The following is a 23883-nucleotide window of genomic DNA, read 5'->3' as shown; positions in this document are numbered from 1 at the left end:
ATGTGTCTAATTCACTTTCTTTTGTCCAGTCAAATAGCTTCACTTCTACAGACAGTAAAATGTACCTGCTACCAGGTACTATACCCTAATGGAAAACCCCCCAAAAAATGAGTCGAGTCGAGTCGAGTCGAGCCGAGTAGTGTTAGTGGAAAAGCCCCAAATGGGTCCTGAAGATTTGGGTGACCCCCTGGTTTTTTATCGTGTCACCATAAGGTCACACTTGAACATTTGGAGTTTATGTTTAACCAGCAAAACTAATGACATTCCCGTCAGCCTCAGATGCACCGTGTTCTCGCCAGCGTGCTGAACCAGGATGGTGAACATAGTAAAATAACCGCTACAAAACAGCAGCATTTTATCCATGCCATTGTATGCATGTTATGTTAGCTGCATCCTGTGGACATTTGGGGGTTATGGATAATCTGATTTGGACTGGGGAGAACTGTTACACAGCTTCAGCAAACCAAACCAATGCCATTCAGCTGGTGTACATGCACACGATCACACAAGACTTGTGGGTATTTTTGTATATTTTCTTTTTTTTTCAAAGCATTTCTGGTCTTCAGACTGACTTGGCTTTTTATTTACCAACTTGGAAAAAAAAAAAAAAACTACCTCAGAGCAGTGTCAGGTGCTAGCTAATATTAGCCCTAATTTATAACAATGGTGGAGGGAAAAAATCAAATATTGTAGTGACCAAACCAATATAAGCCAATATCTTCTGAGAGCACTGTTCTTTTCCTGAACCTTAATAAATGGAAAACCAAGTAATCGCGTGTTGACTGGTTGGTTGTTTTTAGTTGGTTACATTTCAGGGGACCAAATTTTTGTAATTGGGCGTCTCATTGTTTCATGAGTCCTTTTATTTTTCAAAAGATGTTGATTTTAAAAACACAACCAAGTACAACCTAAGACTCATTCATGTGGTGAAATAAACTGCAGTTATGAATGGGTCATATACCGACAGATGTGCCATCGTAATTAAGTCCTTCACATACGACAGTGTGTTTAATATTCCAGCTGAGGTTTTGGTGATAATGAGGAATGTTTGTAGTGGCAGTGCAGGTTCGTGGAAAAGATGTATGTACAGCAATAATGTTGGAGTGTGAGCTGTAGATCGCTGAAAGTAGTTTCTTCATCTTTACACCTGTTTTGTCCTCACGCGGGTCAAGATAACTCAATAAACATTTTAGTCTTTTTGTCAGCAGGACAGTACTTTGCTAAAGGGTCGACAAACACATGGAACCAGCCTTTTCTGTTTTAGAATGTTGAAATATTAAGAGTTTCAAACTGGACAGAGCCACTCCACGTGATCAAATGCCTACAGTTCTCTGCCATGTTTACCCAGTACTGCAATAAAATCAGGGTTTATGTCCCTGTGTCTCACTCAGCTCATTTCTGCTTTTCCTACAGTTCAGCACCAAGTTGTAGTTTTGCATGCAACATTTTACAAAGGGATTATTCACATTTGAACTTCACAATGTATCGGATCATTTGTGCACTTCAACAAAAGGTACATATGAGGCTGTGTTGGCAATTCGCAGATTGTCATTTAGTCTGGAAATATCTCGTGTGTTTGTAGTGGTTTTATGTGTGCCTTTTGTCGGACCTCTCTCTTCTGAATCAGCCCCAGCATTGGGTTTGAGTCCTTTCAACATAAAGGGTTGACAAAAAACCTGCCACGCCACATAACAGCAATTTCTATTCCTTGCGTGTAGATGCTGCATAGAACGATCAGTATTTGTGTTTTGCACTTTCAAAGCAGTCTCAAAAAAAAAAAAAAATGCCCACATAAGGTTGGGCAGAAAGTAAAAAGAAATAACTGACGAGGTATTTTATCAATAGGAATTATAAGGCGTAATATGACTTTGAAGAGCTTTTCTAAAAAGGTTGATATATCTATATATATTCATGAAGTACCTCATAAGCCTGATATATGCTGCATTGACTTGTTTTTTTTTGTTTTGTTTTTTTTTTTCCTTTTGTGTACTTCATATTGTCCAAAAAAAAATTTTAATTTTCAATTTTCCCTTTTGGGAGGTTTGAGTATCACTGCAGGCTGTGCAGATGCCACCACCAGTTAATCTGTTGTAACAAAGGAGCATGTTACCCCTTGTGGCCAAATGATAATGTGTCATTTACGCAACTTGTACACAAATGTAATCTCATCATTATACTTTGTAGCTGTAACCACATAATATTCTTTGGACTGTCTTTTTGTTTTTGCATATTTTGTGTCTGTGTAGCCAAAAAACTTAAGAGTTGACGTGCACCGAGCGTCCTGCAAGGCTCTGTGGTGTAATACGACTGTTGACTCAGGTATAGCGGTGAAAGGGCTGTATCTGCCTACTGTGTCCCTGTCCTAAACTACTCCTCCTGCACCTTTCTCTTTAAAATAGCCTTAGATCTGCATGTTAGGTTCTTATTTGGCCTTAAAAAAAATGAACAAATTATGCACTACAATTTCACAGACTTGACTGAGTGCTAGATTCCTGTTCAGACACACATTTTGGTGAGTTTGTGTCACATCATTGCCATATTATCTACCTCCTATGAATGTATGGGCTGTCCTGGAGTTGTAGTTGACTGCAAAACCTTAGATTTTCTTTTTTTTTTTTTTTCTTTTTTCTTTTTTCCTCAAATAAGGGAAACTGACAATCATCTGTAGGTTCTTGAAAAATAAGAATATTTCCCTATTTATTCATACATAGATTCCAGGATGCTCCCTTTTTCTTTTTTTTTTTTCCCCTCATTGACAATTTTCATTTTATACGTTTTGTCATTGTAAGCCATGATGGAGAAGCAAAGTGACCAAAGTCTCTTGGCAAAGGCAGCCCTGCACAGCCCCTGAATTCAAACCTCCCTCAGCTTAGTTGTGAGTTGTTTTGTTTTTGTCCTATCTCTCTCTCTCCTCCATTATTTAAACCACAAAATGCCAAAACTGAATTTGCTGTCATTCCTGTTCTGGTGAGGGTCTTTATGTTGCTGAATTAATTTGTTCACATCCACCTCTAAGCTCCTTGTTTTTGTTGTTGTAAAGTTGTAAGCTTTTGATTTCTATTTTACATTTCCTTATTTTTATTTTGTTAACAATTATGCTTACAGAATGCAAGATATGCTGTAAACCCTGTTAGGACATAATGTGAATACGTATCACTTAATATAGCTCACTTTTTGGCTTGACTGTAAGTTGCGTTAATTAATAAAAATGTTTCAAAACTTTTCCTGCTATGTTGTGACTTTTCTGGTAGTTTTGTTTCTTTGAGAATTTGTTGTGGAAATCGAACTTTAAACGGCAGCAGGTTTAACTGAACTGGAGCCTGCAGGGGTTTAAAATGCAGCCATGTAACAAAGATAATTCATTTTAGGTGCTCAAAGCATCTTCACCCTAAATAATGCCCCAGTTACTGTGGATAATCCATATATCTCACTGGGAACATGCTGCCTCATGGCTGAGACTAAACTTCTCATAAATAAATAAATTTTTTTTTTTTTTTCTTAAGCCAATTTCAATGTGATAGTTTCACTGGATTCTGCTTATATAAATATTTTCCAAGTAAGTGTAAATAAAACAAGTGAGTAAAGTTGACTATCTGTCAAAACATAATTTTTTTTATGTAAACAAAGTAATTAATCTTCTAAAGTACATATTAAGATAATATACAGGTTATATTATGCACACAACATATGAAAGAATATGTTTTGTGAGGTTTAATAAACTTTATTCATAACTTTGATGATAGAAATGTAAAAACAAATCTGCAGACATGAGGTTGGTGTGAAAACACTTCATCAGGTAGTTTTCTAAGATGTGGCACATTGATTTTCAAATGGAGAATGTATTGCAGAGATTGTTTTGGTCATTTTTATTGGCTTTTTAAATTGTTTGCCTTTAGTTCAAGATGGGTTTCAGAACAGTATTTAAAATGAACAACTGATAATGGCATTTTTAACAAAAAAATGTACTTGTGTTGACAAAGCTAATACAATAGTACTTTTATAATTTGATTAAAAATATTTATCATTCAGCCTGAAGTCGATACAGTATTTGTGTACAGTGAATTTGAGAGTTTATTTGGGCTTTGGCATATGTCAACACTTAACCATAAGGAGAGAACGAGTTTCTGCCACATTCACACACACAAAACAATAACAGATTGGCTTATGGACAGTTAAGATGATGGGCAATGACACTGTAACAGTCATATGCCAAACAGACATGCCAATCAAAGCATAATTAAAACAACATGTATGACCAAACACTACACTCTACAAATCACCACAGTGATGAAAAAAAAACTAGTGTAAGAAAAGAAAACAACACGAAATTAACAGGCAGATGTGATGTTTGATCTTAAACAAGTACATTATAAGTTTATAAGTTTGTTTTATTTTTTTTTTTCTTTTACGTGGCAGAGAGCCGACCAGATGGGCTTCTCAACCTCTTATTTCTGCCCAGTCAATCCCATGGTGAACACTGATAGAAAAGTTAAGACCCAGCTACATAAGAACACTAAAGGATTGGATTGTTGCATGTGAAAATAAAACAGAAGTTGCTCAGATGTGGCAATGGTGTATGATATTGAGAGGTTTCTTGGGCATTGACTGCTTCCAATCCATCGCCTCCCCTCGGCTTCATTTCAGAGTTAGGTGGTGATCACAAATCCTAGGTGTCCATGAGGAAAGACCCACAAAAACACTGGAAATCAGGGGAAATGACTACAAAATAAGACACATAACTACAACAATAAATTAATGCAAAAATATGGCCAGAGTACATGACCAGACATTTGTTTCATTCTCGCTGGAATTCCACATTGAATAGAAAGATCTGTCATAAAAAGTTATAAAATAAATAAGCACTCTTTCCCTTTGAGTTTGAGTAGAAAAAAAGCTGCACAGTGTGCAGGCCCAAAAGGAGATAGAACAAAAAGTAGCTTCTTTTTTTCTTTTTTTTTAATTTGTTATTTTGCAGAAGTGTCTCTGCCCTCTTCTCTTGTCTTTGGCCTTTGTGGTCAGAAACTCACAGACATGCTGGTGGGTCGATGTGACCCACTCAGAGTGGACAGTGGGAGCTCTCCTGCAGGTCCTCAGTACACCCAGTTTACTGGGACCCACTGGGGTTCACTGCACAGTTTGTCCACGGCAGCCTGTAATGTCTCAAAGGCCTTGTCCAGGTTGTCGTTAACGATGGTCAGGTCAAAGTAGTGGCTGTAAGCCCTCTGGATCCGGGCGCTCTCATCCACTGTCTTCCTCAGGTCCACATCCTGCCAGGACACAAAGGACAAAGGTAAGGTGTGGAAACATATATAGACTGTAGATGCAGGATTCTCAGGTCAATGGCTGCAGGTGGGAAAATGAATAGTGAGTAAATGAATGAAGCAGGTGATTAGAGTTCCTTTCTACAGAAACGCTGCATCTGCAGGAGATTTTTTAAATCAGCAAGTGCCATGCATTATTTTCCCTCAAGATTTTAATGTGTCACAGCTTGTTAGGATAAACAGGATCCTATTGAGACAAGTACTGTACTAAAATACATTTTTGAGGTACTTGTACTTTGAGTATTTCAATGATGAGACTATGTTATTTTATAATTATGCATCACTATTTCAGAAGAGCCAAAAATATACTCTGAAAGGGGGAAAACTCTTTATAAAGAGTGTATTTACAATGTTCTACTCCAACCCATGAGTGTATGCATATGGTTGCATGAATGTAATATCAGGTGATCACTTATCTAATATACACATTCTTGCACAAATGTGTTTGTGGGTATTAACTTACTGTGAGCTGCTTAGTTGTTATGCCTGCATCCACCACAGCCTTGTGCATGGCCTTGAGCGTATCAAAATCTGGCGCTGCAATAAACACCACGTAAGGCATGAACTCCGCCGTTTTCAGTACCTTTAGAGCCTGGAGACAGATGAGAAGTGTCATCCTGTTTTGCTGTGTGTGTGAATGTTCTCTCTTTATCCAAAGACACTTGAAAAAAAATGCTAAATGTTCTCAACTGTGAGTTCATGTCTACATTCGCTCTCCTCAAACTTTCTCTTTACCTGAGGGTTGACATCCAGAATGCAGGTGCGTCCCGTGGCCACCACCTCATGGATGGAGTCGATCTTGGTGCCGTACAGGTTACCGTCATATTCTCCGTGCTCCAAGAATCGACCGGCCTTCACGTCCACTTCCATCTCTGTCCTGCTGGTGAAGTGGTAGGAGTTGCCGTCCAGCTCTTCATCACGAGGTCGTCGTGAAGTATCTAACAGATGAAATTTGGTTAAATGGTTCCTCAGTCATTTGTAAAACTTTTTTGTGTGTGTGTTCAGGTGCAACAATTTTGAAATAGAGACAAAAACCAAGCTTGACATACATGGTATAGTGGTGCCAAAACGGGCGGGATGGAGAACCATCAGTCGGTTCTTTAGGCTGCGTCGGCCCACACCTTGTGCACCAATCAGAACCAATGTCTTTCTCTGGAATGGAGGCACTTTTGCCACTTCCTCATAGATCTGCAGCTCATGCCTGTCAAACTCTGTTTAAACACAGACACAATTACACTGTTGCAGCCAATCAAAGAAACAAATAATGAAGTAAGCTAAGAGCTGTGCATGAAGAATCTTCTGACCTGCGTTCTTGGCTGTCAGGTACATCATTTTCTTCTTCTTTTTTCCAGCTATGGTGCCACAAAGGATCCCTATGAAACAAGAGTGAGCATTTATGCACTAGTATATGTTTGTTATTACAGTATTTGGTCAGAAGGGGGCAGTCATGGTTTATTACACTACACAGGTCTTTGTCATAAATCAGTTCTCAGTAACTAGACAGATTTAAGGTAATCTTTTCAGGGAAACTGGAAGGGTTTTGATGTTTTAACCACCATGTACAGTGTTTAAACAAAACGCCACACAGGGACGTACCTGACCCATCAAAGTCTCGAGGGACAAAAGCTTTCCGTTTCTCCTCCAAGAACTGGCTGGGTATCAGTCCCGTAGCCCCACCGACCACATGGCATGCCTGGTGCACATTGCAGATCAATTCATGTTTAAGTCGACATCTTTTTTGTCTGTGTAATATTCAGTGACAGGCATATAAAGGAAATACACGTTGGAAAGCCTACCTGCCACCAGTTGGGATCCTCTCTGTTGACAATCTGAAGGATATCGCCTTTCTTGAAGGCCATCCCTGCCTCTCGACAAGGGATCAGATTATCGTTGGCCGGGTTGTAGTCAAAGTATGGCCGTACATACACCTGTGACCAACACAGGCACAGTTTCTTTGCAAGGAGTTCATTTATACCCATTTGTGGTGTTTATAATCGGAGAGGAGCTTGGCAGACTTGAAATCAACAAAATATCTGGTTAAGGTGACACAGACACACAGAAACTGAGTTGAACTCAGCATGCTATCTCACACACTGACACGGTAATTCACACCCATTATATCCCTCATCTCATACTGCACCCAACACAGTTGTTCACGCTGTGCCAACGGTGGAAGCTTTTGCCAGGAAGGGTAAGTGCTCTGGCTGATGTATTAGATTAAACACGCAGCCAGAGGAAGCAATAAAACAAGCCAGTAAAATATACTGTGCAGTGCGCCCTGAGCCACAGAGCAGGATGTGATTTTGCATTATGTCTCATTCAGTTCTGCTGCTATTCATTCAATTTAACCTCGGCAAGCATTCCCAACTTTATGATCAGTTCAGGATGCACGGTATCTTCAGGAGCCCCCCCCCAAAAAAATAACTGTATATCTAAAAACATCATAACTTACTGTACTATCCATGTGAGGAAGCATCAGATTACAGGAAGCGCATTTGTGTGTGTGTGTGCGTGTGTGTGTGTGTGTGTGTGTGTGTGTTTGGAGTGTGTGCAAAAGGCAGAAGCAGCTAGTGTGACCTAGATAGCATGTGGAGTGTTATTAATAGGGCTCCCAGGGTTCACGGTCCTTCGCAGGGGATTGTGGGAGGGCTGCAGGACGAATCACCAGCTCTGCACCACTGCCCAACATCTGTCACTCATTACATAAGTTTGCATGCTGGTGTTTACATTATCATCTCATTTCACATTCCTGTGTGTGTGTGTGTGTGTGTGTGTGTGTGTGTGTGTGTGTACCTGTGGAGGTGCAGGAGCATCTCGGTAGCTTGGCAGTATTTTCAGTGTTATTCCCCCACTGCAGTCTTTGAGCATCTCCTGCAGCTCGGTGGGGTTATTGCCAACATCCTTCCCGTTCACTTCCTTTATGATGTCGCCCACATGGAGCAGGCCCTGCCTGTCAATCATGCCTCCGTGAAGGATTCTAGCAATGACCAGGTCGTCTTTCTCCACACGAAATGTCACACCCTGAGGGAAGACAGGGGAGCAGGATGATGGTTTTACATTCTGACATTCACTCATCTTCACCCGCAATCCCACTGCCCTGACATCTACTCACACACTTAACAATTCAATTGGTTATTCATGTGTTCAACCCTGCCCCTCCAGCAAAATCCATACACACATATATACTGTATGCAGACATACAGGCTGTTCTTTTCTCCTTACCAGTGGCTCTCCAGATTTCTTTCGAATGCCAATCATGCGCACAGCATCGGCCTGCATCAGAGCATTGTTCACTGCTGTGTCATTGGCTGTCTCAGACGGGGGCGGGACTTCGTAGCACTTTGAGGCCACCATGTCATGGGCCTCCAAAAGAGACTGAGAGAAAGAAACGAGGACAAAGTGAGTGACGATGTTTAGAGGATGGAACATTTGTAAGAGAAAAAAGACATTCTTCCTTGTACAATAAAAAAGGTGAACCCATATACAATAAAATCCATATTTAAATATTGATATTATTAACTACGGGGCTTACAGTAGAGCAAACACCATTACCAATATAATTTGCATAATATAAATAAATTGATTAAAGTATAAAAATGAACACAAAGCTCTTTAAACAGGAAACTTACAAGCCCAAAATGTGTGTTATTTCAAGCTATGACTTAAAACAAAAAACTAATCATCCATCCATCTATATTCGCTTATTCCTATTAGGGTCACAGGGTTCTGCTGGAGCCTATCCCAGCTCTCTTTGGGTGAAAGGCAGGGGTACACTCTGGACAGGTCACCAGTCCAGAAAAACTAATCATCTAATGGCTCAAATCCCAAATATGGATTACCACCAAAACTGAATCAATTATTTCCTGTTCATTGAGTATCTTTCCATCAGTATTAATCAAAACCTGTTTTTTTAGCTACTATTGGCCCTGCTTATTAAAATATCTTACCAACAATCAAACACATACAGTAAAGCAACAGGTCTATACACTTATACATCCCATGTGTAATATGTAGTATGTGCTTCCCTCATTCTCCCTGTCATTTATGCCCAGCCTTCCTTTCCTTCCATCCCAGTCACTCTCTCAGTAGGTCAGCAAGGTCTTATCCTCCAGCTTACAGCACAAACAACTCGGATTGGTTGAGAGGCTTCACTGGGCTCAGAAGTCTAACTCCTATTGGTGCAGCATTTATAAAGCCCCTGTTAGGTCTGGGGATAGAGGTCAGTGTTGTACTGATGCATAAGTATAGGATCCAAAACATCTGATACTGCAACTAGTCACAACATTACAGCTATGGCTGAATTTACCATATAATGAACTGTTGAAAAAAACATTAGAATGAAACATTAGTCCCACAAAATAAGCATTTAACTATAATGACCCCCAGTGGCATTAAATTCAAACACGATGCAATAATATGTGTTCAAAAAACCTTTTAAGTGTCATTAGTCACTTGTACATTACTTTGCAAACTGAACTAACACTAATAAAAATAAATTACAACTCAGTAACAGAACAATTATGTAGAGAAACAATATTTACATTACCACCAGAACAAAGACTTAAACATGTAGTATATGAAGTGAGTGCTGTTTGTGTGTGTGTGTGTGTGTGTGTGTGTGTGTGTGTCTGTGAGCTTCAGTGTTTATTGCGTCACCTGGAAGTGTGGTTCCTGCAGGATCCTGGACAGCTCCGTCGCACTGTCATCTTTAACCTTGAGGTTGCTGATGTCGCCCAGGATCTCCGTCACCAGCTCCACATTGTTGTCCTGCACCGCCTCCAGCTTCACTTCCTCCAGCTGTTCGTGAGCCTGGGGAAGACAGAGAAGCTCAGGGAGGTTTTCTTCCAGATGTGATATGAGGGAAGCTATTTTTTTTTTTCTTTGTCCTGTGTGGCAGGAACTATAGCTGCTGTGCTGTTGAACTGTACACTCTATTTCACACAGCAGTGAAGGTGTATGCCACAGGAAATGGTTTGTGTGCAGATGCATTCACAATACATGCACTGTCAGTGAGAAACACACTGTAGTGTAAAGCTGCATGATTTTGTTACTGACAATATTTCTGCATTTCTACACTTCGCCAGTGACACTCTTAGTCAAAGCCTTACTGTACTTCAGCATCTCGGCCACCGCAAGCAAAGCACTTCTAAAAGCAGGGTGCAGGCTTGGAGCTGCCTAGTGGTTAGTCTGCTCACTGCTGCTCACCCTGCACTATGTGTGTGTGCTACCTTAGCCAGGGAGCGTACAATGGGGCTTTCCATGATGCCACGCAGGAAGAGCAGGTCGATGTCTTTGGCGCCCGTGGAGGTGGGTGGTTCACCCAGATTATCCAACACCTGCTGCATGGCTGGATCCATGGACAGAGGAGAAAGATACATACAGACACAGACAGACACGGAAAGAGAGAAAGAGAGAGAAGAAGAGTTAGCCAGGCGTGAAAGTCATACAAAGCATAAACACACACACACAGTGTTAATGATACTGCAGCAGAGGGAGAGAGGAACACATCGGACTGAGCTCACCAGTAGCACCTGTTATATTTCAGGTTCCTCTATTATTGCAAAACTAGGCAAAAACGCTTAGAATTAAATGTTAATTACTTTGAGACATATTATAATGGTAGTAAAAGTTTCTCCTATAAAAGAAAACCTGAGACCTTGATGTGCCATGATCGTAGATTATTCTCTCTGTTTGTGGAGTTGTAAACACGAGTCATGCAGTCAATCACCTACAAAATCTAATTAAAGCCTCATCTGGACAGTCAGTCAGGAGAAACACTTTGTGATGACAGATGTTTAGAGCTTAAGTTCAGTTCACAGATTCCCACAAGAGATAATAGTACAATATATAAAATTTGCTGACACCAAAAATCCCAGGTTTCCAGAATTCAATCATGTCAGCTGTAACAAAGTACACTACCAAATGAACTATGCAGAGTCCTGTAGGCTGTGCACACTGACAGGGAGAGGCAGAGGTGTGGACTATAGGTATCAGCAGCTAATACCCTAATGCCAGGGTCTTAAAGCACAGGTAAGCCCGTTTAAGACACAAAGCTGTGGAAACGTGTGTGCGTATGTGTGTGTGTGTATCATTATACACTTATGCGGGTAGCAAATATACCCAGTCAGCACTTGTATACAGTGGATGCACTGTGTGATTTGTCTCTGTTTTGCTCAACTAGCCCATTATTATTCTCTAACCTGACTCATGTCCTCTGTCATAAAGTCAAGTCACACTCTAACACAGTCCTACTGAGAAAGAAGTGGCACATACTAAACCTCTGCATTGAAAATACAAATAATAAAACTGCCATTCTTTGTATTAGGTTCTGGTATTTGATATGTGTAGTTTTAAAATTCATTTCCCCTTAAAAAAAAAAAAAACATACAGTATAGGTATAGTGTACTTTTGAAAGATTTATAAGTTACTCCTTACAATGTCATACAGTCATATGGGAAGAGAGGAAAATTGGGTAAAAACACAATTTTTCTCACAGTGCAGTGAGGGCCTCACTGTGGCTCGGTGAACACAGACAGACTGTATAAACAGCAGGTGAGATGCAAAACCAAACTTTAAATATTTATGATCCTTCTAAAGAAGGGCAAATACAGGAGTGAGGTTAAAAACTGCACTGGAGACTGTTAAACCTGTGTACGCACTAAGCAATATATTCGCTGCATGACAGCACAGAAACACAACCTAAATCTCCATCCAGATACACAATACAAAGAATATATATGAGCAGGATATTTAGTATCTACGGTGACCAAATAATCTTCCAGAGCAGAGGTGTAACTGTAGTAAAAGGCACCCACACAACCGCTCGGCATAAACAAGCATTAAAACATCTGTTTGGCTGCAGAGAAATCTGGAGAATAATGTGTTTTCCAATACTTCTAATTTCCCCATTTAAACCTAACACTGTGTGGAAGTTTAGGACTGTGTTAAAGACTGGGACTACACTAACATACTTTAAGCACAATCTGACAAATAACACTAACACAAACACACACAGCTGGATCGCAGTGTCTCTATGTATTTTTCCTGTGTCTCTGTTGACCTTTAATCGTCGGGTCATCTCATTGTGTCACTGCGTCCTCCACCGCAGGAATGTTTACTCACTCCAGCTCGTCCTCCACCCCCTGCCTGCCACGTGTACTTGTGTGTACATTACTCATTCCCACAGCCGGCCACAAGACTGAGAGACTGGAGATAATCTACCTACCTAAAATCTCTATAATCTTCTGAAATATGATGCAGAGAGGCAACTATTTACTAAACTCTTGCTCAGCCTGGCCTGAAGAAACGCTAAGATTACAATACTGGACAGTGCACAGTAAAGTGTTTTTTTTCCAGCTGGTTCATTCAACTATATAATGAATCACTCTACTCTTTCCTACCTCCCTCTGTGGCACTCCAGTTTGTCTGCAGCCTCAGACTCCCCATCTAAGCACTGCCTCTGTGTACACCTCCCAGCACAGTGTGCTGTGAATGCCAATGCCGACACACCGCTTAAGAATTTCTAACTCTGTTTCTCAAGGAATGCGAGATAAATCCCATGAGAATTGCCCCTGCATCTTGTATTATATGCAATGTTATTATTATTTTTTTTTAGCTTGCAAGATGTAATTCAGACTGACATAAAAGTAATATCGCCCGTTATGAAATAAAGTGGTTTCAGTAAGTACTTAGACCACTTCAGTTTTTGCATAGTCTGAGCTGTAGATCAGCTTTTAAATGGATAACACTGCATTTCACTGATAAGACAAAACATAAAAACTTTGGGAAGAACTGCAAACAACATATGCTTACCTGACTATTACAATCCCTACTGTGAGGCACTGAGGTGGCAGCATCATGCTATGTGGGTGCTTCTCAGCAGCAGCGACAAGGAGACTGGTCAGAATTAATTCGGCCAAAGACCTGTGACGTACCTGGTGAGCAATACTGCTCTCTAAATCTAAATATGGAATATCCCACCTCCTCCTTTTCTCACCTCCAGAAGTATCTGCTCCCTGGGTAGACTGCACAGCCAGGGGCCCCTCCACGCCAAGCTGTCCCGGGGGCGTCACCTTTCCCTCCTCCTCCAATACCCCATTAAGAAAGGCATCCTCCATACTGGTGACCTCGGCCAAGCCCTCCTTCTTCCTCCCCGCTGCCACAAGTATACTAAGGCTAACCACTACTAAACCACTGGTAATTCTGCAACTATGTCTTCGGTCTTCCGATCCTCTTGTCTGGCACTGCTGACCCTCTAAACTCCCAAGAAAAAGAAAGAGAAGGTGGACTGAGGACAGAGGATGACAGACACAAAGAGAGTGACAACAGACTGGCGTTAAAATCAGGGGATGTTCAGAAACGAGGAGAGAAAGAGGAGCAGAGAGAAGAATTTAAATAGGATGAAAGAGGCTGATGTGAAGATGAGTTCAGAAAGTCAAGCAGGAAGGGAAACCGAAAGAGGCAGAGAGCTGCAATCGCAGATGTGGACATGCGTTCGACGCTTGTCGGCCACCTCCCTCCACTCTGGCTTTAATACCTTGCCAACCCTAACCCCCCTCTCTGTTGATAACACACACATAATCCCACAATCCTCTCCTGCTGTGGAGAACTTGCTTGAGTACCCATTCTCTTGTTTCCCTGAACCCACCCAAAGTCAAGTTGCCCCTCTTGTCTAGACAGAGTGGCGCGCGCGCGCACACACACACACACACACACACACACACACACACACACACACACACACACACACACACACACACACACACACACACACACACACACACACACACACAAACACACACACACACCAGTTGAATTTGTCATTATGTAAGTAATCTTACATAAGTGTTACTGAAGGGAGCCTGACCCTACATTCCCATTCTTTACCTCCTTCTTTTTCTCATTCACACTGCTCACACTGTTTGGACACCCCTCTGCAGCAACATGAAGAAACTCTCAGTATGTGCAGATTGTGCTGTTCCCTCAGCAGTAAGACACCTCCTTAAAGCAGCATGTGTCACCCTAATGGGAGCATTTTCTCTCTCTTGTTTTTTGCTTTCATCTCTGTCCCTCCTTAAACGAATGTCTCCTTATGACCTTACTTCTTGCTAACTTAGCAGACTTGAGGTGCTGAGAGAATTATGCAAACTTTCCGGGCTGCAATTTCTCTACACCTGAGACTAAATGCTTTTTGGGCAAACTCCTGGGTGCAATAATTTTATAATACAGACTTTGTTTTCTTTTTTAAAATATTTTCCCCATTCCCCTTATTTCAATGGAGATGAATAATCACTAGACAAAGAACAGATGCACAAACATGTCATGTCAACACAGCCTTGGAAATAAATATTCTGCAACCATGTTAGCAGCTCTGTGAGAATGCACCTAGACATGTTATTCCTTGGACCTAAATGTTATTATCAGTATATCAACATGCTCACAGTGATAACTATAGGGGATATGGAAGTGTTTGCAAGTGTTTTATCATAAACTGTTGCAGAAACTAAAACTGAAACCTGATGGTGTTCGACAATGTCAGAAGTTAATCTGTCTGCAATTGTTACACGTCTGTATTATATTTGGGTGCAGCAGATATTGAGATATTTCACTGGATAAGTGAGAAATGTGACCTGTTACTAATGCTCGATAAAAGTCAGGGGGATCTGGAGGATATATCCTCAAGGATAATATATGCCTGTACAACATTTCATAGTGATCCATCCAACGCTTGCTGGGCTATTTCAGTTTTAACCAAAAGTTATGGGCTCACTGGCTGCAACTGGTTGAAGGACCATCATTGCTGTTACTAGAAACACATGACTAACATGCCTACAAAACAAAAAAAAAAAATCTAAATCAAAATAAATTAACCCTCTTCTAACAATGTTAAAAATGTGTTTTAGCTACAATATAACACAAAGCAACTGGTCCTCAAAAGCTAAACAGAAATGTTTTGGTGAAATATCAAAGCTGTCAGAATGCTGAGGAAAAGCAAAAGTGGCAGCTGATACATCCAGGGTTTAAAGTCCTCTAAAAACAGGCTCCCTTCACCACAGCGACACAGCTGTGCAAGCAGCAGATCCGTAGGCTTTAATCCACCCCGCCTCTCCAGCCACTCCATCCTTAATGAGACCAGTGGACCCCTCCCCCAACTCAGGACATGGGATTTTAATCCAACCACAGAAGCACAGGATTACAGAATCTCCCGCTCCCTCACTCATCACATCCATGTGATTGCTTAGCGTGGCAATAGCTGAAATGGCCTTTATCAACACACTGTATTTCTCAATGCATCTTCTCCAGCATGTCATCAGTACAAGGTTACAGTACATATTTTCCACAGAACTGAAGGCAGTTCACTAATGACTCACACAAGTCTGCCCTCCAAAATGTTAACATAATAGTTCCTCTTTAGAAAGTACCAAAATGACAGCTATTTCCACACATGTTGACTGAGGCAGGGCAGCTGATGCAAACAACGCATCACAGGAACAAATATGGATTTTAGAAACACAACTGATCACACAATAAGAAAAATAAGACAGTAAATTGGTTTCTGTCCATAAATAACGCAGGGGAATAAGCATATTACACACACATTGACTAAAGAACTGACCTGAATATTTATCAGCATGTGAAGACTCAACAAAGTTGAAATCTGACAAATATTATACACCAGACTTACCCTGCACAGACAAAAATAATGGCACCCAACAAACGCCCAGTAATGAAACAGATCTGATTTCTTTGTCATAGGCTGTAAATGAATATAGACAGATCCTTCACAACTTTAAGTTAATTATAGCAGATCAGATACAAAGAATGTTTCATTAACCTTATAATTTGCATGGACATAAAATTACTCCCTAAAATGAGTTTTTCAGAGAATGATTAGCACACCCTTCATGCTAAGACTGGCTGTTCTCCCACTAATGAATGTCAGCAGAAAACACATTCCTAAACATCTCCAGTACTGCGATATAAGTTAGGAGGAAATTGTGTTTACCTGTGCCAGTGAGTGTAGCCCAACCCCAATCCTACTGTCTGCTCATCAGTCAACTGTGAAGACCTGGAGAGGGAAAGACAGGAAGAGATATATGTGAAAGTTTGTAAAGCTCATCCGTATGAGCCTCAGATATTCAGCTGTACTTGCATTTCTGAACACCAGTTTTCATCATTCCTCCTACACATACTTACTTGAGCATTCAGAAACATACTCATGCTTATCCCCCCCCCCCCCCTCCACACACACACACGTTCAATAACTCCCTTTCTTTCCCTGTGGATTATCAGTTTCATCTATCTATGTCATCCCTTCCTCTTGCGCGATAGGAGCCTCGTATGCAGATTGAAGCCGTTGTTCGTTCAGAACGATGCACAGAGTCATCCAGGATGATTCATTGTCCTCAGCTATTCCAGGATGCCTGCAGCATCAGCTGGCACAGTGCCACCCATGTAGTAAATGACCACTATTCTCTCAAAGTAATGACAAAGCAGTATGCATTAATTCCCAAAAAGACTCACATCACATTTCTACTTGCATACACACCATCACTCTGTTTATCACGTTGAGATTCACCAATAGAGACGGTTAATATTACTTACTAATTAAGGTATGATATGGCCACATATATTACAGAAAGCAGTGTCATATGTAATTTAGAAAGTCTTCCCTACATTGTTTGTCTAACAAAGTGTATTTATAAAACTTTGCAGGACCCAAGGTGACAGTAACAGTGAAAATAATTAAACCTACAAACCAAAATTAATGGCTCGTTACTAAAGATGCATGAAAGATAAAAAAAATCAGAATTAGCTGACAAATAGTCTCATCTCAATGTCCATTTACCTGATAGACAACAAGCATCAACTCCTCACACTTGAGAAGCTGGATGCAGCACGTGATTGGTGTTATTGATAAACTAATTACTGAATCAATGAATCAACTACTCATTGCAGTATAAGTAACTAGTATTGGTGTCTGCATCAGCCATAAAACCACTGTTTCAAAGGCCATTCCCCTACTTATTTTTCTCTGGTTTCTATTCTCAGTGACCATATGTGGACAGAAACGGCCCCTGCGACATCTCCATCCACGCTCTACGACATTTAAAACGTCAATCATCGAACAGAAGTGCTGGCTAAGTCTGGCAGTGCTAAACCCATTCATGCTGCTCTGAATAGCCATTGTCAAAGAGGCTATTAGAAAATGCAAGCCAGCAAAAAACAGTGACACAGTTTGATTATAAATAGCTGATGCCTACATTCACCCACAGAACAACAGGTCATCTCCATTACACATTTCATTTGTTCAGCATCAGTATTCCTCTGTTTCTCTCACCCTCAGCAGTGGAAAGATAGTGTGGTGTTTGGAAAGTTTCACTCAGCATGTGAAAGCATCTTCTAAATGTCCTGACATTAAGAATATTTCTTTGTCAGTATATGCTCTCAGGAGGAGGAGCTCACATGGTCAACTTAACCTTTGACTTCCACAGTCTGCATATTAAAAACATGCCCGGTCAGATCGGTTTTCAAAACATTTACAAGATGATTACAACACATAGAGAACATCCATTCATCACAGATTTGCTAATAGCCATTTTTGCTGCACTGGGCTCTTTTCACACAGCATGCTAGCATTTATAGTTCCTTCACTGTATGAGCAGAAGACAGAGAGCGAGAGGTCGATTCATTATGCAACACAGATTACAATCAGGCTTGGCACGCTCATTGGAAGTGAATGATATCCCTCGCATGAATGTTAATAGAGGCAAAGCCACCGGGGCAGTTCCTCACCGAATCATCTGCACCACAGAGCAGGCACCAGGCCCAGCCAATCAAAAGTCTGAATGAAAGGGGAGGAGCCAATACTAATCAGAAGAAGATGGCAAGGGTCATAACCTGATTTTAGAAGAATGTATGAAAAGGGGCAGAGGGAGTGGGACACTTTCAGAGGACCTGAGGAGGAGATTTAAAGCAAGAGAATAAGGCAAGATAAAAAGCACATTAGGAGTTATGGAGAAAAAGGGAAAGAGGGAACAATCCTTAAAGATTAGGTAGAGCTATGGGAAGTGCCTCTTAGGTCTTGGGGGATGAGAAGAGGAGAGGAAAGAGATGAGAGTCTTAAGAGAGAAAAGAGTGGAGTGAGAGGTCGTCTGAATGCAAACACATTCATAATCTATTTTACCCTTATACCCAGGTAATGGCAGTTCCACTAGTAATATTTTCACTGAAATAAAAATATTTTTCCATCTGAATGTCTGTGATTGCTTTCTGGGAATGTCTTTTACATAAAAAAAAAAAAACGTGGAGATTTTCGGCACGCATGTATTTGCATGCAAAAGCCAGGTCATGCAAAGTACTAGGAAACAGGCTGCAATATGCAATTAAAATGTTCTCTGGCCAGGTCGATCTCTCTCACTGTATTAACACTAAGCACATGCTGGACTCAGGACTCCCTTGGTGTTCTACTAGCCACTGTTGCCACTGTCCACTCCTTTTTCCTCAGTGGAAAAAAAACACAGGAAGTGGTCATTTGCAATCCTGGCCACAATTGGCTGGTTCGCAGAAAAGGATGAGGCAACAAAAGCCCTCTGAGTGCCCCCGGTGGCCAAGCACTATGTTGATGGACAGTTCATGGAAGGGGGATTATGGAGGGAGGATCAGAGAGTTTGTTTTTGTACAAATCATCATTGCTGTCACACACATGTAAATGTGTGTGTGTGTGTGTGTGTGTGTGTGTAGTGTGTGTGTGTGTGTGTGTGTGTGTGTGTGTGTGTGTGTGTGTGTGTGTGTGCATATGCACGCTATTAAAAGCACAAGCAAACATCACCAGGCTATGTGGTTTTAATTCCTCCAGTTCTAGACACGCTAGCCGGCACTCTCAATCTACCTCTGAGGCTCTGTCTCAATGAGCACATTTTGTAACTTTATAGTCTTGGATGGCGTACAATGCTACATCCCTCGCGGTAATGAAACACAAATAAAATACATACACTCAGCCCCATAAGACATCCATCTTAGAGAAGCCATTCAATTTATGTCCATATATTCTCTCCACCCCTGCTCTCCCTGCCAACACACACTTGCTCTTTGGCTTCTTGTGCATCACTGAGCTGGAGGCACCGGGCTCTGAAAGCAGCCGTCACTCTCAGTTCCTTTCAATGACCTGAGAATCACAAAGAAGACCAGTTAACTCTGTCCTGCCTATAAGTCCAGATGTCACTTTATTGGCTGACGCTTAAAAAATAGCAATTAGTAAACTTTCCTGAGCGCTGCAGTACAGCACAGCCACCGGATGAGACCAGTACGTTAGTGAGCACTTGTCGGCACAACATAAGGAAAAAGACATACAGTACATGCGTAAAGTCAACCACCATCACCATCCAGACAAACCCTATGTAGGTCACTGCATGTGTTAACACAGCTGCTCAGTAAGAGGATTACACTGCTACCCCTAAGATGGCTATCACAGCAAATCAATATCTGCAACACATCTATCAAAACTGTATTTCAGCTAAATTGTAGATTAGCAGCTACTTGTCACTTTATTATTCAGTAGAAAGTTTATGAAATTAGCACATTTTCTACAACGAGACTACAGCTCTAACTCTACCTTTCTGCTGATTCATGCTTATATCTACTCTCCACCTGGCTCTGAAATCTAAAAGACCAGCATTTAACACAAACACATCAGTGCACACTTCCCGCATCACCAAAAACGACCTTGTTCTCCTTCTGGGTGATGTTCCAGCTGGCGGGATGTCTGTGCTTTAACGCGCAGCAGAGGCTGATATGAGTACTTGGTCGTCCGCAGCTCATCAAAGCTCTTTTGACACTGAACGCTCAGGGATCCTAATAATGAGCAGGTCATGACATAATCTAACATGCCACATGGCTGCGCCTCCTTCTTCTTAGTCTCTCTCCCTTCCCAGCCTCCTCTCACTGATTATTACTATTAAGGAAAAGAAAAGGAGCAAATACGGGAGGGAGAAGTGATGCAACAGCACTCAACATGGCTGCAAAATTAAAAAAAAAAGAAAAGAAAAGAAAATTAATGTTGTGTGATGTTGGATGGTACAAAATAATTCAATGTAAAGGAAAGGGGGAGAAAAGGAATCGGCAAGAATTAAAAACACAAGTCACTCCTTCATTGAAACAAGGCCATAGTGTGGTATTCCTTAGGCTGGAGCTACTCCAGTAAAAATAAATAAGACTTTCATTCACTACTCTTACATGATGACTTGATATAATCTCAGTGCAGATGAATTTTCTGCAGGAAACATGGGTGTTCTGGATGAATCCAGCATTAATCTTCAATATTATGTCACCTAAAACAAAAGAAGGGGTTTATATGATAAACCAAACCGACTTACGCTACATAGATGATTTTATTGTGTATCTACAGTGGTTTGCCCCTTTAAGGCCTTCATGGAAGATGAAATCTGGTGAATCAGCATTATAGACAACAGAAAAAAAAGAAAAAAAAAACTCCCAAAGATGTTTCCCTTTAATTGCCGGGTAACATATCTGACACAAAGTTTATTTCAAAATAATGTTCCTCTCTTGTAAGGGTTGATTACGAGGTTGTTTTCCTTGCAGAGATGCAATTAGCTCAGGATAGCTAACTGTTACAGGGTCACTTATGTGTTAACAGTCAGGAGGTGCAGCCTGCAGCAGGGCAGGGAGGGCTGATTGTAGGTGTGTAGATAACAGCCCTGTGATGCATGTGTTGTTGAAATCTGGGAGGTTTGAGTCATTCCAGTCTGTGTGTGTGTGTGTATTTCCCTTTCCCTCTCTATGTCTCTCGCTCTATCCTTCCTCCTTTTTCCTCCCATTGATGTGTATTAATAATGAAAAAGCAGAAGCTTCTCAGTGTTGGATTTGGTCTCAGAATGAGTCACTGAAAACTCTCAAATGTTTACTGGGAGCATGTGTTTATATTGAAATTCGTGGAAGAAATACTTGTATGAGGGGATGAGAAGTCTGACTATGTACCTTATTCCACCTACTTCATCAGAACAATAAAGGCCATCCTGGATCCTGACTCAGAAGACTTACTGGATATCCCTGCCCAGGGACTGCAGATTTACTCTAATGCACTGAACTGTCTGTCTCCTTCCCTTCCTCCTTTTGTTCCCCCCATTACATTCAACAAATCTGATTAGAGCTTATTATAAAATGGAAGGGATGCGAGAAAGACTTAGATTATACTTTAGATGAAACAAGATCCATGCTGCCCCTCTCGGAGCGGACGGTCACCAGTAACGTCCCTCCCAGGAAGGATCCCCAAGGATGTTGCGTATGTGCATGGGCTTCCCCCATCACGTGCGGAAGGCTAAACAGCTTACAAACCGGGCCAAGTGACCCTACGTTCCTCTGTGCTAGGAAGTCCGAAGATTCACTGAGGGTCATGTCTTTAGATGGTTTTATGTTTCGATTAAGTGCTCACATAAAATGTTTTTGACATGATGATAGTGTAGTGTTATTATTATTAAAGGGTGCACTCATATATCTCAGTGGAGGACAAAAAATAAAAATCAATAGGACCGTCTGGCCAAGCCACCGGTCCCCTGTCATCATCAGCCCTGTGGTGAAAAAAAACAACCTTTGTTCATGTTTGTTGTTAAAGTTTTTCTAAACAACAAAATAAGAGTAACTGATCTACCTGACGCAGATATTGGGCTACGTGTTATGGTAAAACCGCGCTCCCTATGTTTTTTCTCAAGCCCACCAGCTTTTGCTGGTGGATGTTGCAGCCCATCGTTTCGGGACGGTGGCACGCTCCAACCTCCACGTCCTGTCAGCGCGATAACCTGCAGGTCTTTCCTCATATCTCATGGATCTACGCCACTGGTCCGACGCACGGGCACATCCGTGCGCCCGATCCAAGCGCTTCAGCCGTGCGCCAGATCCGTGCCAAACGCTTGCGCCGTTTTGACTGACCAGACAACTGTAGGTTCACACAGATCTCGCCACACGTGCGGCCATTTTTTGTTACCCATCCGAGCCATTGTGGCGTACGCACACTTACGACTACAACCCATCCACGGTATCCTTCCTCATGATATGCAGGAAATGGGAAAGGACGCGTCCGAGTCCACAATAGGCGTCCAAAGCAAACTGATAATCTCTGAATAAAGGCTGCTCTTAAAGCGGAGCGGGATCTATAGGGGGCAAACCTCCCCTTCTGTCAAACTCTGCTGCACCTCAAACACGGCAAAGTGTCTTTGTCTCTCATTTGAATGCCACAGGGATGAATGAATTCAAGACCCTCACGTCGTAACCATGATCACGAGCCGTGACTTACCTGTGAATCCTGCGTGTGACTTCGCTGTAGTACACCGACCGTCCCGGTTGGACATTCAGACCCCCCTCAGCTGTCTGTCCTGGTCCCGCAGCAGACTACCAGAGAACACGATGCCAATCAAGCCGACACGCCCCGCCTCACCACGTGACGCCACGCAGCACAGTCCAATAGCAGCCGAGGTTCAGCCCTCACTAAGTGAATACATTGTAGCATATAGTATTTTCTTTCTACCACAAAATACATTCGTCCATTCACACAAAGACAGTGGCATATGTCCATGTAGGCTGTAGGCTCATAGTCCATCAGACGCTTCAACAAACAAAATGGTGTATAGTCTATAATTTTAAGCATATATATACATATATAAAACTATACAAGACCACATAATAAAAAGGCAGAACTAAAGAACAAAGGGCCATTCAATTTTACTCTACAGTAACAATTACATAAGTATAAATCTAAACAGAAAACAACACCAAAGACAGGAAAATAACTGCAGAAATATGCAAAATGAACAAATGAAACATAAAACCAGTAAAATAAGTTGAAAGAGATTTAAAAGTTGAAATGAAACAAACAAAACAATCACTAGAAAAAAACAGTCTAACCTGTGAGTCTTGTTCTAAGGAGTGCAGGAAAGGTGGGGGCCATTTACACCTTTTTTTTACCCAGGGGCCTATTGTTTCCTAATGTGTCCATACCCAGAGAGAGTCCAAGCCTTCAGCTGAGGGAACATCTTAAGTCTTCAGTTTGTGGTTCAGTGTCTGCAGTAACCAGGTGTTGCTATTTTCTGATAAGGGGTTACACACTTTAAATGTTGAAACACTGATACAAAGAAGGCACCAGGTCCCCCTGCAGGCCTAAATGGTCTTCATACTTTGGGGTATCTCATTTCCAATGCAGACTGTGTGTCTCCAGGGTCTCTTAGCTGCTTTCTTTGTGCGCTGAGTTGATGTCAGGTTGTGGCAGGCTAACCGCTCACATAATTGCATCAGGGCTCCTGAAAAATGCCATGTCTCCTTCATGTCTCAGAATTGGTACTTATTCTTATGGCCACAAGAGAGCGCCATTAGCTACCCAAATTGGCAGTTTCAATTGAACTGGTATCTGGTATCTGACCTTATAGGCTTCAACTGGACTATTCATACTCATTAGACCCAGTTTAAATGTACTTTTCCTGCACTTGTCCCATTATCCAGTCTCATATGGCATTAGCTGGTACGATCTTGGGTTTCAAATGGGAGGTAAGGTGTG

At 41.5% G+C, this 23883-nt stretch overlaps 1 protein-coding gene across 5 annotated transcripts; it reads right to left on the bottom strand.

The window, feature by feature from the left end:
* Positions 1-3708: 3708 nt before the first annotated feature.
* pals2b (protein associated with LIN7 2, MAGUK p55 family member b) lies at positions 3709-22731 on the bottom strand. 5 transcript variants are annotated; one of them, XR_003295270.1, is made up of 15 exons: positions 22630-22731; positions 16327-16389; positions 13318-13575; positions 10550-10668; positions 9978-10130; positions 8544-8696; positions 8115-8342; positions 7118-7249; positions 6918-7014; positions 6626-6694; positions 6371-6532; positions 6057-6259; positions 5785-5913; positions 5028-5267; positions 3709-4666 (listed from the first exon to the last, which is right to left on the bottom strand). XR_003295270.1 is itself a non-coding variant. In XM_026299926.1 (14 exons), the coding sequence occupies exons 3-14, from the start codon at positions 13436-13438 to the stop codon at positions 5091-5093; spliced, it is 1743 nt and encodes a 580-aa protein (XP_026155711.1). In that variant the 5' UTR covers positions 13439-13575; positions 16327-16389; positions 22630-22731; the 3' UTR covers positions 3709-5090. The 5 variants fall into 5 exon arrangements, 4 of the variants coding, with proteins under 4 accessions (XP_026155711.1, XP_026155713.1, XP_026155714.1 ...); XM_026299926.1 differs by having other exon boundaries at positions 3709-5267; XM_026299928.1 differs by having other exon boundaries at positions 3709-5267; positions 10568-10668.
* Positions 22732-23883: the final 1152 nt, after the last annotated feature.

Source organism: Mastacembelus armatus, chromosome 11, assembly GCF_900324485.2.
Source record: "Mastacembelus armatus chromosome 11, fMasArm1.2, whole genome shotgun sequence".
Lineage (NCBI taxonomy): Eukaryota > Metazoa > Chordata > Actinopteri > Synbranchiformes > Mastacembelidae > Mastacembelus > Mastacembelus armatus.
Note: the sequence above shows the minus strand (reverse complement) of the source record. Positions and strands in the feature narration are given on the sequence as shown.

What these genes read in the sequence shown, in the direction of transcription:
- pals2b (XM_026299926.1), bottom strand. Translation starts at nt 13,438, where the DNA reads ATGGAGGATGCCTTTCTTAATGGGGTATTGGAGGAGGAGGGAAAGGTG. An exon ending in TCGAGACTTTGATGGGTCAG is followed by an intron (nt 6,695 to 6,917) that starts GTACGTCCCTGT and finishes CTTGTTTCATAG; the next exon opens with GGATCCTTTGTGGCACCATA. An exon ending in TAACAACTAAGCAGCTCACA is followed by an intron (nt 5,268 to 5,784) that starts GTAAGTTAATAC and finishes GTGTCCTGGCAG; the next exon opens with GATGTGGACCTGAGGAAGAC.